At 33.6% G+C, this 16,863-nt stretch overlaps 1 protein-coding gene across 1 annotated transcript; it reads right to left on the reverse strand.

Annotated features, from left to right (window-relative positions):
• Nucleotides 1–6,632: 6,632 nt before the first annotated feature.
• On the reverse strand, nucleotides 6,633–10,961 carry LOC147401768 (amino acid permease 8-like). The gene is made up of 6 exons (XM_086443170.1): nucleotides 10,501–10,961; nucleotides 10,197–10,430; nucleotides 8,555–8,648; nucleotides 8,118–8,463; nucleotides 7,771–7,992; nucleotides 6,633–7,224 (listed from the first exon to the last, which is right to left on the reverse strand). Exons 2-6 carry the CDS (start codon nucleotides 10,333–10,335, stop codon nucleotides 6,793–6,795), a joined length of 1,233 nt encoding a protein of 410 aa, XP_086299296.1. The 5' UTR covers nucleotides 10,336–10,430; nucleotides 10,501–10,961; the 3' UTR covers nucleotides 6,633–6,792.
• Between the last annotated feature and the right edge of the window lie 5,902 nt (nucleotides 10,962–16,863).

The raw sequence follows: 16,863 nt of genomic DNA on the forward strand, positions 1-16,863 counted from the left end.
CCCAAATTGTCCAAACAGTTGCGACAAAAAAAAAAGAAAATTTTATTTTTTAATCAACATTTCACCTCAGATTCATTACAATCAGTTTGCCGTCGACGTCCGACGCAGAAGGGAGAAACGTCCGTAGCCTCGTTCTCTACAAAACTCACCCAAGTTCCTTCCGTTTTCTCGTTTTTTGCACCCCGTATCGTCAAAAATCAGCCGTATATATACGGGGATTTCACAACTTCAACATCGGATTTCATCCGTTTCGAGATTAAATTGTCTTCTGTCGCAGAAGGGAGAAAGGACGACCGCGTCGAGATCTTCGAAATCACCAGGTTAGAATCGAAAATCATCCGTCTCGAAATTCGACCCATCTCGATTTTCGCGCACGGACTTCAATTCCGTCTCCTAGAGATTGTAAGGAACTCTCAATTTCTATTAGTAATCGTAAATTGTGGAAATTGTATTTAGATTTTTATTAAAAATTTCTGGCGAGTTTCCAAAAATATAGAATTTAATCGGTTATTTTAAATTCACATCAGAACTTGCATGTTTGATAACTGTATTTTTTAACAAATTATACGTGGGTAGGATATTTCAACGGACTATTTCTGTCAGTTAGATCCTGTTCACCGTTCGGACCCCATTTTGATCTAAGTGTTGTACCTTTTCAATATTATTGATGAAAATGAATTTCATAATTGAAAAAAATGGTTTTAATATTCAATGAACTCAAATTGAGTTGATGAATATCAGAAAATGGATATTTAATTTGAAAGATTGAAAATAGTACAAAATTGAAAAAAGGGAAAAAGGGTATGAGACAGTAAAATGTCAGAGTCACACCCGAGGGGTGATGTCTGCATTTTACATTGTTGTGTTGTGTGTAGGTTGGTGAACGGATATCCAGGGATAATGTTAATAGTTGCATGTTTATTTTCTTACTGTTTGCACGAGGCACTATTTATTTTTCCGTTCTGTTATTTATTTTAGGCCGTGTGGCCACACTTGCATGGTTGGAAACTGGATATTCATTCTCAATCTTGTATTGTTAATTTCTCTTTTGTTTTCAAATGAAAATAATATATATATACAAAATAACTACACACACACACATATATATATATATATATATATATATATATATATATATATATATATATATATATGTAGTTATTTTGTGAGTTGTTAAAGAGTTTGTGAATGTCTAAATGGATAGTGCGTTATATCATCCGGAGTTGTGTACTATCTTGTGATGTACGGTAGGGACCACCAAGCTCATACGTGGTATGGGACACGTATGAGAGTGGAGTCACAACTGGAATCTGGGTTTATTCCTCTCTATATTTACCAGTGAACTTGTAATGTAAATGTGGTCGTATACGAATGGTTTGTATATTTGAGAATCACATGTATGCCTGATAGGCATAGATGAAGATGATTAGTCAGTGATCACTAACAATCTATAGTAGTTGAATGTTCTGACACATCAAAAAGAGATCCATTGCTTACGGTCACGTCAAACGGCCAGCCTGAGCCGGATAAATGGTCAACCAAACGTGGTAAATGCAGCGACAGACCACAAAATCAGGAACTAAAAGCCAGTAAAGAATTGTAACATCATGTCCCGACTGTAAGCGATCTAGTCGTGAATCCCAACTCTCTAATTCCATTACTCCACCATGTATATTATGTATTTGTTGTTTTATTTTGATATATAAAATAAAATGCATGCTTAATATTTTCACTTGATCAATTAGTCTTGTATAAAAAGAAAATATTATAGTGAGTACTGCTGATCGATGTAATGTGAGTTTTAAAATATTTAGTTGCTCATCCCTAACTATATGTACTAGTTAATCGTAGTTTCTTCTGTAAAACTTTACATATGTTAAAATGATGTAGTATGTTTATTCGTTCATGTTAGGAGAGGTTATTGACATAAATTGTTTGCGTCCTTACTGGGTAACAGTTGTTACTCACTCTTTCCTTCTCTAATTTTTTAGATTCAGATCCAAAGCTTGGTGAGGCAGAAAACGAGTGAGAATCATTTGGTGGGTCAGATAGACAGTCAAAGTCCGTCACTTGGTGAGTATTGGGGCTATACCCCTAATGGTGTCAGATTCGTCTATAAGTATTATAATTTTTTATATTGAGCGTTAGGACTTTTGTTAGAGTGAGGAAATAATTGTATAATTACGTATTTTTTTATCCTTCCGCACTCTGATCTATCGTACGTTATTAGATGTATGTAGGCTTCCGTTATTGTTATATTTTGTATATATATATATATATATATATATATATATATATATATATATATATATATATATATATATATATATATATATATATATAGGGGACGGTTCAGCAGCCTTAAAGTTTGCCAAGTTTGGTGCCAAACATTTTTCAAAATATGGGTTAGAAGCTTTGTAATGAGCTGATTTTTTGTGAGGATGATCTTTATGATGAGGAGATCATCCTTACCAAAAATTAGCCTATTCCAAAACTTCTAACCCCATCAAAAGTGATTTACAAAAATTGGACGATCCACGATTCTTCAACTTGTAAACTAGGGTTAGAATTTTCAAAATGAGCTGATTTTTTGTGAGGATGATCTCTTCACCGTAGAGATCATCCTCACAAAAATCAGCCTATTCCAAAACTTCTAACCCCATCAAAAGTGATTTACAAAAAATGTTTGGCACAAAACTTGGCAAACTTTGGGGCTGCCGAACCGCTCCCATATATATATACATATATATATATGTAGGATTGTATGTCGTTTATTAGGTGTAGGTTGAATACCTTGAAATGCTAACATAAACAAAGGAGACTATGCCGAAATTTTGAGGTGCCACTTAGTATCTCGGGATCTGACATGGGGATTTGTATTAGCGTTTGGCGGGGCGTCACAGATGGTATCAGAGCATAGCATTGATCCGTATGGGATACAGATCTGCTGTGCTCTGGAAAATTGGCTGATACCATAGATATTAGACTGATAATCATAGTGTCATTATGAATTCGGTATCCGAGTTCATCAGTAATTCTGTATTGGAATTACAAGTTATTCCATGTCTAAAAGTCTATAGAGCCTAGTAAGTCCAGGATATGATTCTAGGTTTGTTATGTTAGTAATGGAAATGAAGTCCATTACTAAGTTTCAGGTTACAATAGTAATTCATAGTTACGTAAGAGCGATTTTGACCTTATTCTGATACATGCCTTGTTACGGATAAAAATAAGCGAGAGTAGTAGACGAGACAGAGGCCGAAACACAACAGAGACGAGACAAGTTCTGGATCAAACCACTGATCGGATATCATAACTAATGTCATTCATCGGACAGATGGTTGAGTCTCACGTGAAGTTCAGAGAGGAAATATGAATAATACAACCACCACTACCTCGAAGCCAAATGAAAGAAAGACAATTAGTAAATTTTTATCGTTTCTTCTACCATGACCTTGCATAATTTTATAAGGAAAGTAGCTATGCGAGAGAGATCATTTTTAGGGAGTATGAGAGAAGATGAGGATATGATAGTTGATAATGGGAATTTGGTGATAAAAATGTACATTCGAACCAAATTTCAGAGATTGCAATTCTTAGAGATGAAATTGCTAATAAATTTTTTATTTCGTAGGTATGCTCGTATCAAAATCAGACATGTTCTAAGAACTGCAATCTACGAAATAAAAAATTTCGTAAAATGTTATCACCATTCGTTATTATCACTCTTACATCATTTTTTAGTTATCCGTCGTTAGACTCATAAAATGGTACTTTTTCTTTAACTTAATATTGCCAAGCTTCTAGTTTTAGTTTTAAGTGCTTTTAGTTGATCAAGTACTTTCGTAATCAAAATTACCAAACAAACTTTTGTTGTTGAAAAGCAATATCATTGAAGTTATTATCACCAAAGTGATTTTACAAAAGTTACAAAAGTAATATCAGACGCAGTGACCAATAGGGCTGGCCTGATCCAATCCGAGAAAACAAGGTTTGGATTGAAAATTAGAGATCCAAAATTTGGATTGAATATTAGAATGTTCGGATCGGATTTGGATTGAAAATTAGAGATCCAATTTTTTTGTTTTTTTTTTGGATTGGTTTCGAATCAACCCTTGTCTGAACCCAAGTTATTTATTTATCACACATATAATAGATAAACGCCTCTCATATTTTAGGGTTTCATCTCATTCACTCCTCATAACCACATATTAGATTTTATTGGATTTCAGTATCAAGATCCAAATACAATCCAATAACAATCATCAAACCCAATTTGAAATTCAAAATATGTATAAACTTCATCTATAAAACAAAATATACAATATAGTTTATATGCTTTCTCACATTCTATCAGATCAGGTCTTATTGGATTGGGATACTGTTGATCCAATAACTTCTTAAGAGTGGATCAGATCCAATCCTTATCGAAATCCAAATCTTCTGTTCTATCCAAAGTTATCGAATCGAAGAGGATAAAATTTCGGGTTGGATCCAATCCATTGAGAGATTGTGTTAATTTAACGAATTTTTAATTTTTTTTAACTAATTGGAGGAAAAGATCTGCTACGTGACAAAGCTCACAACAGAACATGTCTGATTTTGATACCCACTTGTAACTGCCTTAGGTGCCGTTTGTTAAACTGAAAAAAATAAGTGCTGAATAGCATTAAGCGCTGAAACTTATAAGCGCTGAATTTAAGTGCTAAAAAAGTTGTTTGTTTAGATGCTGAATCATGTTTGTTACACATTGCTGAAACTGATAAATTGTCTTTGTTACCCTTACAATCATATTATACATTGTTTGCATGTTTTAAATGCTTATTTATTATCAAACACAATAAAATATATTATTTTTTATAAAATTAAAATATAATTTATTTTTAAATAATAAATAATACTCAAATCTTCAATTTATAAATAATAATTTCTATTTATAAAAGCCCACAAATTTCAAATTAAAAATAATAATGTCATACAAGTCACCAAAATTTGAAATCAACTTTAAAAAGAACTTAATTTTTTATGAATAATTTTCGATGGAAATGAAGGATGTGTAATTATAAAAGCACCCTATGAATTAATAAGGGCAACCCACACTATAGCCATTTTTTGTTTTGTTTTATATGGATTAAAATTTTTGGAATGACCAAATTTTTAGTGAGGATAATTTATATGGTCTAGAGATCATCCTCACCAAAAATCAGTTTATTTTGAAACTTCTAACTCGTTAAAAATAGTTTTCAAAAAAAAAAAAAATGGACAATTTACGATTCTTGAACTTGTTTTGATAGGGTTAAAAGTTTCAAGATGTGCTGATTTTTTGTGAGAATGATCTCCTCATTGTAGAGATCATCCTCACCAAAAATCAACTCATTCCAAAATTTTTAACCCATATAAGACAAAATAATTTAGCTATGGTGTGGATTTATTAATTTGTGGGGTGTCTATATACTTATCCATGGGATATAAGAGGTAATATCCTTTTAAGAATAAGGGCATAGTTGTCCATGCTCAAAAAAACAAAGGGCATACTTGTCCGTGTTGAAAAAGCGAAGTGCTTACCGCTTCAGCACTTTTTTTCAGCATCAAAATAGTGCTGAATTTTTTTCACTTATTTTCAGCAATAAGCACGAGTAAACAAACGCGCTATTTTGACAAAAGTGCTGAATTTAATTTTTTTCAGCAATAAGCACTGAAAAATAGCGCAAACAAACACCACCTTAGAAAAGTAGGGTATCTTAGACATCAATTCATAGTACATTCGTTTCATATTTGCATGACTATCGCAGCTTCCTTGTTTGAGTGACAAATGAAGTAGAGCTTTTGCTTAGTTATCAATTCTCCTTTGTTTGAATTAAATTAAGATTTGATTAGAGCAATTAAAAATATTTTTAATTAGAGTTATTTCCATTCTTGTTGATATAAAAAGCCTATTATAGAGTCTTGTAATTTGGGATCCAATATTAAAAGGCTTTTGGGTAAATTACACTTTGACCCCTTAATGTTTTGACAATTGCACTTAACTCCCTTATAATTACTTAAGGGATTCACTTAAAGTTCCTTTTATAAAGACTATTTTGTCTTTTTTATAAATAAAATTATACCTGTGAAAAAATGGGTTCAATGAAGAGTCATGCTAGAGTGACCTTAAGATTGGACCTCATATCATATCACACATCTTGACGTGAAAGTGGATAGGAAACATATATGCTTGTTTTTTCACTTGTATCTCGAGAAAAAAAAATCTATAGTTCTCATACACTTTCATGTCAAGGGTATGCGATGTGAGGTCTAATCTTCAGCATTATCCTTTTTAGTTTTTGTTTTAAAAATAATTTTTTTAATAAAATAGTAAAATAACATTTGAATTTTAAACCCATTAATGATAGGGGAGATACGCATAATTATCAAAACATTAAGGGGTCAAAATCCAATGATGACAAACTACAAGGGTTCAAAGTGTAATTTACACAGAGTTGTTTCTAAACAGGGTATATCAGTGCCCGACTGTATATTTTTTCAGTATTGGATACCTAATTACAAGAACTCTTTTAGAGTTTATATAAAAAGTAATGAAAATATTCCTAATTAAGAATTAATTTAGAATTGATCTAATACAATTCTTAATATTTAGGAGAAGATGATTTGGTGCATTACTATGCACCTTATTACAATAAACCATATACTTTAATAAGATGAACACTATCTCGATGGATATAATTGGCATAATCCAGTACAAATAGTTATTATTAACTAATTACAAAGGAAACAAGTAATACTGTTTGCAACTTAAAGTGCAATTTTGAAAAATTTAGCATACCTGAGACTTCCAATTATATCCGCGATGGAACCTATGATACCAAGAAAGGACACAATCAAGCAAACCAAGCTTAGACATTGCAAGACCATCCATTTGCTGGATCCTCTTTTGATCTTTGCTTGCACCATATGCATGCTCGTCGGAAAGTAGACAGTCAATGGCCAGAAGGAGACCGAACCCAGCAATCCCACAATTGCATTGAAGAAAGGAAACATCATAGCCACTAAAGTCGTAAAGAGAACGAAAATTGGGCGCAAGAGAAGCTTACAAAGTGTGAATTGGAAGTTGTATGATTTGGTGCTTGGTGTTCTCAAGGTGTAAACTTTGTTAAAGAACCTTGCATTAGGCCATTTCGAAGCTAACCACTTCTCGTAGAAAGCGAAAATAGGTTGCACGAATACCTGAGACATTAAAATGGGAAACAAATTTATCAATTTAATGTTTAGTTGCTTCAAAGTTGGAAAATGATACCATATAATATGATGCATGAGATACACTAATCATCTTCAATGTAATGATAGGTTTTGATGTATGGAAATATTCTAAAGTAGAGGGGCCCATTTGGGGTAAATTTTGTTTCAATAGAAGTGCTTTTATGGAATCATTTGTCTTTGAATCACTTAAATAAGGATCATGATAACATCATCATTTGTTTTTTATTTTATTTTAGGTGGTGATAGGGCTTAGAACGTGTTTTTTGAGATTTAGAAGCACTTCCAGAAGTTGTAGGGATTTCGTGAAGCAACTACTGCATTTTAGATTGTGTGTTGGATTGACCATAATGCCCCTTAAACAACTGAATGAGGTTAACCCTAGCTACAAACGCTTCTCGGTGTTTTTTTTTTTTTTCTCTTCATGAATCTTGTCTTCTACGAAATCCATAAGCCAAAAAATTAAGAGTTCCGCTATATCAGTATCCTATACGTACAATGGAAACAAATAGATACCTGATAAGCTCCAATTAAATGTATAATCACGGCAAGATTTGCAATGTCAACAAGCCAAAAAGGTTCATAGAATCCGGTGAGAATATTGCCTGGAGCATCATTTCCAAAAGCTGTATATCCAATGCAACCGATAGATATGTAAAATAATGATGTTGAACCAATGCTATAAAAGCTTGCCCTCTTCATCGTTTTATTTTCCGGTGGAGGTGATTTTAATGTGTCCTTCATGAAAAAAAAAAAAACAAACAAAAAACGATCTTACATGAGGAAAAATCACAACATGAATGTGTGAGATTATTACTCCAAAATTACCGTTCATCTAAAAGAAAAATTTACATCCACATTACCTGGATTTCGATTAGAAGCATGGTATAAGTGTAGGCAAAAGCAATATTTCCTAGAGCCTGGAAGGCATGCCAAATATTGGTTGATGAAGTTATACCCTTTCCCATCAAACTCCCTCTAAATTCGAGGTCAGAAGCAAATTTTACGACACATAGAAATGTTGCGATAAATGAGTAACAAAATGACATCACGGCCGCAATTAACGAAAGAAATGTTACTTTCTCCAAGTTCGGAAATTGGGATAATATAATTTCTATTGCTCCAACAAGTATCATAAATAAATTTCCTGACATCCCACAACTCGCATCATGCCCCTTCTTATGGAAACAGTTTGATCGCTTCACTTCCCTATTTCACGGAAAGAATTCACAAAATTTACACATTGAGGATGACTGTTTGTTTGGATAAATGAATAAATTTTTGAAGAAAAATTACTCACATCATACTTGTTGCAGTAGTAATTGTGTATCCTACCATTGAACCCCAAAGCATTGCATATTGTACTATACCACATATAAATACATATCTTTGACCTGTTTGAATGAATTTTTTTTTACCATCAATACTAGTGGATATTATAGAAATTAATGCTGAGTACTTGTAAGAGGATGGAAATGCATGTGTATACTTTATGTTACGTTCATAATTGTCTTGCAATCAATTCGATTCATTCAGAATCCGTCATATTTTACGTAATATTGGGTAAGAAACATTCCATTTTTTTCAAATGATCATACTTGTTTTATATTAAAAATAAGGAACTTTAGTAGTATGCCCCCTGCAAAATTGACGATAGTAGGTTTTCCCCGAACGAAATGCAAGATAAGGTTTACCTGCTTGACCGAAAGCCATCATCCCTTTTTGTTAATAAATTAACGGTGAAACTTTGATTTAGTAACTTATGTTTTTGAAAGGTAATTTGACATAATATGGGTAACTTTGAATACAGTCAAAACTTCATTGTTAATTCTAGGGGTGCACGCGATTTCGGTTAAAATTGAGACGCGAATCAGACCGTGAGTTTTGGACTAGTTTGGTTCGATTTGAACTGACTATTAGTTCGATTCTGAGTTAAAAAAAGTGAAGTGCTGATTGATTTGATTCGGTTCTCGTTCAGGCATAGTAAAAAATTGAACCAAACCTAAAACCAAACATAGTGAGTAAAATTATGTATCAAAGGTTTTCTAGTCCCATGTTGTCGTGTTTAAGAAGATGAGGAAATAACGTTATGTCGTTTCGCTATGCATCGAGTTTTGAAACAAAGCTATTATACTTTATTTACTAAAAAACACTTAAAAGAATGAGTTGTGGAATTATTTTTCAATTGTTTAAAAGTATTAGACACGAATTTAAAAAAAAAAAAAAAGTTTTGTATTTTAGTGACTATCACAACATAAAAGAATGAGTTAGTGTTTCACTTTCTATTGTTTTTCAATTGTTTAATAAAACAAGAGAATGGATACTTGTTAAGTATGGTACAATGCATCAAATTCGATGCACATCAATATGAAATTTAATATGTGCACAATAACCAAGAACAAAATCGAACCAAACTAAAATCGGTTTGGTTTGGTTCAGTTTTAAGCTATATTCAGTTCGGTTTTGGTTCAAGACTTGTAGAATGGATTAAGTGTTGTTTGGTCCTAATACATCCTTAACCCGAATCTTGTACGCCCCTAATTAATTCATCAACAAAAAGGGATGTTGACTTTTAGTGAAGTGGGTGAACCTAATCTTGTATTTTACAAGGGGTAAATAAAGTTAATATTACCAATTTCACGAGAGTTATAATAAAAATGATTTAAAAAATGTCTCTCGTTTGTTCTTTTATTCATTTTTGACAAAGTTTAAGAACTCTATCTAAGAGGACTGGTTATGAGTAAGAGAAGAATAAATTGAAGATTGTCATAATACCATCTTTTCTTTGACCATCTGATTTCTAGTTTAGAATCTTGTGAGTGTGTGTGTGTGTGTGTGTGTCCTAATATGATGTTTGAATGTTTGATAGAATTCATGAATTGGTGTATAATAAATAAAAATTAGTGTGGCAGAGAAAAGAAAAGAAAAAGTAATTTTTGTACCAAGAAATGCCCTCACAACATCCATGTATGTGTAGTTTCTTCTTCCATTGACTGGGTCTGGAGAACGGTAGCAATCACAGAGGAGAACAACATTGTAATAGGTAACAAAAGCAAAGCAGATGAGAACAAGTGGCCCCATAATCCAACCCAATTGAGAAATGCTCCATGGCAATGCAAGCACACCCGAACCAATAGTTGCAGTAATAGCGTGAGTTGTTGCAGTCCACAGTGTACCTTATAATAAAGGACATTGAATTAGTAATCTTCATCATGAAACTACATTTATGTAATTATTTAGACATACCCAAAGCCTGCCAAGATTTGGTGAATATTTGAGTTAACTCTTGCAGTTTCAAATTTGATGAAATACCAAAAACGATCAAAATTTGCTGAATTCACCCCTCCCTTTATGATCCCAAAGAGATATGAACTTAACTTTTCCACATGTACATGTTTTTGGGTTTATATCAAAATCATATGCCCTGGATTCAAACCTTGGAATGAGCGACTTGAGAAAAGGGATATCTAGGAGGCTAAAAAGAAGAGTAACAGAGTGGGCATCGATGGCAAAGTGAAAGAACCCACAAATTCTTGGGGGGTAAAGGCTATTTGGGACCAGAATGAAGGGTACCAAAGTGAAAACAACCACATGGCAGACTGTCATCCCTGTGGTAGCAGGCCAGCCTTTGGTCCATCAGGCTTTGTCCACTCCAAAGACCAGAACCGCATGTACCACCCCCCCTCCCCCCAAAGCTCCTTACTAGTTCCGCCCCTGGTAACAATTAAATCCTCCGGGGGTGGACCAAAGCAAACCTTCGCCCAAACATTATGGGGAGACCGGAGACCTTAATTTGGTATTTCTCTAAAGCTATTAGCATGCATGTTTGATGCATGATAAGCATGCATACAACACACTTAATTCTCCATTCCTTCTTGAGTATACGTGTCATTTAAGTTTGTTCTTTCCATTACCAAATACGCTAACACACTTAAATTCTTTTTTACGGTTTTAATTTTTCTCTAGTTTAAATTGGATCACTATGAAAATTAGTAACACTCAAATCATTAAGTTTTCGAAGCATAGATCAAATTTTAAAACATAAAAACTTCTTTACAATCACGAACAAAAGTTTTGAAAATGAACGGTCCTTGATAAATTTGGGGGTCTAATACAAAATCAATTGGTAATGAGGGAAGAGACTCACGAACTTATAAGGAAAGAGACAAAGTAATTTATGTCCGATGTAGGATTAAACTCAACACGCCCCCACATGTGTGGGTTGGACTTGACCAAAGCACGTGGAGATATGAACTAAATGACATAAAGGAGAGACAGGTCCACTTTGATATTATGATTAAAAGCCTTGATGAAAACATTATTAATTTGGCAAGATGTGCGGATTTTCACGGTTTGAAGGAATAGATAAAAACTTGAAAAATGAGTAAATTTACCTTTTTTATTCGTAACACAACTAGAGACAAAACTCTTTTTTATTTCTTCATTCACAACTATAAAGAACAACACCACCATATCCTCTATTTAAACACAAAGACTAAGATAAGAAAATTACATTGAATACTATATAACTGGTAGCATAAAATATGAGATATGATCCAAGATATGCTCTTATTTAAAATTCAAGATTTGCTCAATCAATTTGTTGAGATTTCCTTAGCTAGTCAAGCTATCATTTCGGGTTGAAGTTGTTACCATAGATATGATCCAAGATATGCTTTTAGAGAATATCCCAAGATATGCTTTGTTTAGAATCCAAGATTTACTCAATCAATTTGTTGAGATTTCCTTAACTAGTCAAACTACCATTTTTGGTTGAAGTTGTTGCCATTGATCCTTCAACATCTCTCCACTATTATAACATGAATTGTGGGAGTTTTGAACCTTATCACTTCTCTGAGTCCCACAATTCAAATTGAGATACTAGGTTGTGCCAATAGGAATTTGACTTGAATCTTCTCATAGATAATGTGATAATCAATTTCGATGTGTTTTGTATGCTCATGATAAACGGGATTGACAACAATGTAAGACTGCTTGATTGTGACAAAAGAGTGTAGTAACTTGTCCTTGAGCTCCTAAATTTAAACGGACTGAATTTAGATTTTTATTGATGTGATGATACCTCAACGATTCAAAACCATTATAAAGAATTATTGGAAAAATGTACGGTAGAGGATCTACTCCCGCTCTATAGAATCCAAATTTGTTGTTAAAAGGGAAAAAAAAAAAAACGACTTAAGCTGTAAATGAAAGTTATTCAAGAAAGCATCTTTCCTTAATAAATTTATAATGAAAATTTTCAAACTGCTTTTGGATGGAGAGCACAAAATTTTTTTACAACTTAAAAATAAATTAATTTATTTAGTTTTAAATTTCGGATGATGGTTGTAGTCTATTTTCAAAGTCTTGATCAAGCCATTTTTTTTCTTAAAACTTAGAGGATTGAGGTGTTATTTGGGCCCATTATCCTCAGTAGGATTTAAAATCTTACCATGTCGGTCACACTGGCCCATTAACCCACCTTACCTTTATATTACAATCTGAATGCCACGTGTATAAAGAAAAGACAAAATTCCACACAATTAACCCATGTTCTCCCTCAATTTTTCAATACACATGGTACCGTACCATTGATTCCAGCATAATATAATTTTTTTTTTTGTTAATAACAAATTTTTATTAAACTTTAATTCGAATAAAGTACTCTATTAAGTTGTTGAATTAATGGGATAATGTTATGTGTAATGAGAAAAATCCAAACATCAATTTTCCTTCCACCAAGCTAATTTCAATACCCAACTCTCATTCGCAACTCCCACCCAAACCCTTCGAGTACGACTTTGAAGCGTGCAGGGCACTTTAAAATTTGAAGGAGCCCTCCTTATTCTTCTTCATTACAAAACACGTGGCGTTTTAAATTTATTTCATGTCCTTACATTTTTATAAAATTTTAAATACCTCTTTAAAAGTGCCATGTGTGATTCAATGGAGTGAGTTTCTTCAAAACTTCGAACCATGCAGCCCGCTTAAGTTATTTTTTTTTTGAAGGAATCCTCTTCACACTAAGACACGTGGCTTTTCATATTTAATTTACATCCTACTTTTTTTATCAATATTTCTGATACCTACTTGAGTACATCACGTGCAATCCAAGGAAGGGTTTCTTCAAAATTTTGAAGTGGGTTGCCCGCTTCAAAGTTTTTTCCAAGCCCTTCTCCTGGCCAATGACATCAGACCGTTGATTCATCAAGTTTTTATCTCTCTTTGACACTTGTCCCTCCCAATCCCACAATCTCTCTTCCTGACCACTTCCTTATTCCATAATTTTATTCCCTCCAATGCCAAAGGGTAGTGAGAAGGGCATGATCACGCCTCAGGAAGCAGAGAGGGGTCTTGGTTCGAATCACTCCCTTAGGGGCCACTCTTGGGGATTTAATTATCCTAAAAATTATATGGTCCGTGTGTGAAGGAAGGGGACTGCACGTGCCAAGGATTAGGCAGGTGCACTAAAAGTCTCAAATACTTACATACGCTTCTAGTTGTAACTTCTTTAGTGTTGTAACAAGATGAAATTTCTTTCTTTTTGACAAATATATGACTAATAAAAGAGGTTTGTATCATTAATTTGTTAAGCAAACATCTCTCGAATGGACTCCACAAAATCAAGGAGTGGAGAAATACAATTCAGGGTATAAAACAATCTGCAAAGAATGAAGGAGGCTCAAATAAAGGGTATCACCAGAAATCACTTAAATGAATTTTTTTTCCATGCTGTGGTTAATTTACTTATTACACTCCAATTAAAAATAAGGAAAATAAGTAAAGTTGGGTTGCCAATAAAAGTTTTCTCTCATTTTTTTGTTTAAGAATTTGTTTGAGTCTAATCATAATCCTAAACAACTGAAATTGTTTGAAGGAGTGTTGTAATGTTGAGATAATAATTTGAGCCAAAACTTCTTAATGTTTAAATGTTTGTTTTAATCTTTAATTGGGTGTGATAAATAATTTATGAAATTGGGATGTAATAAGTAAAAGTTGGGGTGCCAATAGCATCTCTCTTAATTTGCAAGCTAACGATTCCAAAAGTCGTGTCTTCTTTAGTGGGACTTTTTCCAGCTAAAGTGATATCTTTGCCAATCTCAATCGGATTTTTAGAAGACACATTGCCTATCAGATATCTGGGCTTCTCATTTTACCAGTAGTTGATTGATCGGTTTTATAGTTGGTGTGGGGGATATTTCTAGTAGAGCATCAAAGGATGACACGTAGCACATTGGGATAAAGGTACAGTCTAAGGAATCCCAAGTCTCTGTGCCTGAGAGAGCAAGGATTCTCGGATAAATCAGACTATGCCCCTCTAACAGGAATAAACCTCTTGGCACGGAGCATTGGTCGGTCAAATCGCAAAAATCAGGGATGATGCAGAAACAAATCTAGAAGATCATGATTTTAGGAAAATTTCTACATAGGACTGAATAAGTATGGAATCTTTACTAGATACATTCTTAGTCAAGATCCATTTAATAAAAAACGGTTAATGATAGAATTGGTAAGAGGATCAAGGGGGATCTTAGGATTTGAACTTTATAAATACATGGGTAAACACACCTAAAAGTATGCCTTTTCATCTCCCTAGATTACTACTCTGTTATTTTCTTGGTTTATTTGACTTGGTTGTTAGAGAGGGTTGTGTTGCAGGCACACCCAAGAGCACAAGAAGTGGAGTTCACGAGACATCATTAGAGATCCCATGGTAGTGCAAAGTTTTGCATTTAGAGTAGGCTTGAAGAATGGTTCTCTATTTTACTTTCATTTTATTTTGTGAGCTGAGGTATTAGGGCCTCTTAGTGTACTCGACTAATCCTTAGGGCACATGTAGTCCCCTCCCCCCACATGCATCAGGTAATTTCTAGGATAAATCCTTGACGGTGGCCTCTGGAGGGAGGATTCGGAATAAAGACCTCCACTTTCTGAGGCATGGCTTTGGCCATCTCACCAACTGCTAGATGGCTATCATTTCTTCTTTATTAATTTGGGCATGAACCCATTGTTGAGTTTGCTGATATCCATCAATGCAAATTTGAGGTCGTGGGTTCAAGTCCAGCTTACCAAAAAAAATAGTTCTTCCTAGATCCATTGGAGTTCAACTTCCTTCATCCCTTAAATAATCTGTCTATATTTGCAAATTTCTTGTGAAGAATAAATTCTTTATCATTCTTGGATCGTCCGCCAATCAACTAGAATAAGGTGTGTCAACCTTTTAAGGAAGGAGGTTTGAGTATTTGAAAATTTGCATACTGGAATTAAGCATGGATAATTTAGCTATTCTAGAGAGTTCTTTATAAGAGGGACTGCATTGATAATATTACCAAATTGAGAATTTATCATGGGCATGGCAAGGTATTTTGAGTATTTATTAGAGACCAATCGCTAAAATTTACTCCAACGCTTATTGGCAATGGAGAAAATGCTCTATTTTAGGACCTACGATTGGAATTTGGATCCATTGTGACTAAATACGGCAATGGAATTATTCATCAGTTTGGAAGTCATCCTAAGGTTATAGTGTAAGAATCTATTACTCATCTGGATGGTTTCTTCCTTGGGCCTTCAATTCAATAATGGAGGATTTCTGTGATCGTATTAGGAATCAACAATACTCATTAAGAAGCAATGTTGGTAGAGTGATTTGAACACCTACCTTTGAATGGTAATTTCTTTCTTCCTTCTGTTCTTCATTTTTTTTTTATTGTCAGATATCCTCATGTTTTATATGACAGATTGTAGCTATATTTCTTATTAGTGTAGGGTGAGGCTCCCAACCGCAAAGCTTACCTACAAAAAAGAATGTAATGAAGCACATGCACCCTGTTTGTGCTCCAATTTGTGGGGTTCATATGGGTATTATTTGGGAGTATCCATTCGTACATCTAGTCAATCTCAACGTATTGAACATTATCACAAAAATGCAATAAATTGAAATATTACTAACAAAGATGCCAATTTAAAATAATAGTTCAAATGAAAAATGGTCCAGATTTTTCAAATTCAAATCAAAACTTAATGTGATTAAGTATGTCAGAACTGTCTAACATGATATCCTTATGGGCCCTGCAAGCGAGAGTACAAAAAGGAACTAATTACAATCTAACTCTATAAGCCTCAAAGTCTATCGATGCTAAATACATGTGGTTTGATTCAGATGTCAAAATACTTAGAAATATGTATTATCTAAGAAAACAATACATCAAATTATGCTCTCTTTTTTTTTACTTTCTAAAAGACACTCGTATTGCTAAGATGGATTTTGTGAACCAACCCTACTCAAAATTGACCAAGTAGTTATGAGTTGGAACTGCCATCAAAATTTCTATACGTAAGTACATCCTTAGGCTGCCTTGGTGTTAAAATATATGAAGTAGAAATCATGAGAGCAAGTTGTACCAAAAAACAGCCATAAGCAAACAATCTAATTACACAAACACCATTTTCCATAGATATATTTTCACAAGGGCACAATACAATATTAAATTGTCTAGTGACCAAGATAATTCCTTGATAAAATTTGGTAAATGAGACATGTATCAAGGGAATTATCTTGGTCACTAGCAAGTTGTACTACAAAACAGCCGTAAGCCAACAATCTAA

Source organism: Akebia trifoliata, chromosome 5 (genome assembly GCF_017979445.1).
Source record: "Akebia trifoliata isolate Shusen 1 chromosome 5, ASM1797944v1, whole genome shotgun sequence".
Lineage (NCBI taxonomy): Eukaryota > Viridiplantae > Streptophyta > Magnoliopsida > Ranunculales > Lardizabalaceae > Akebia > Akebia trifoliata.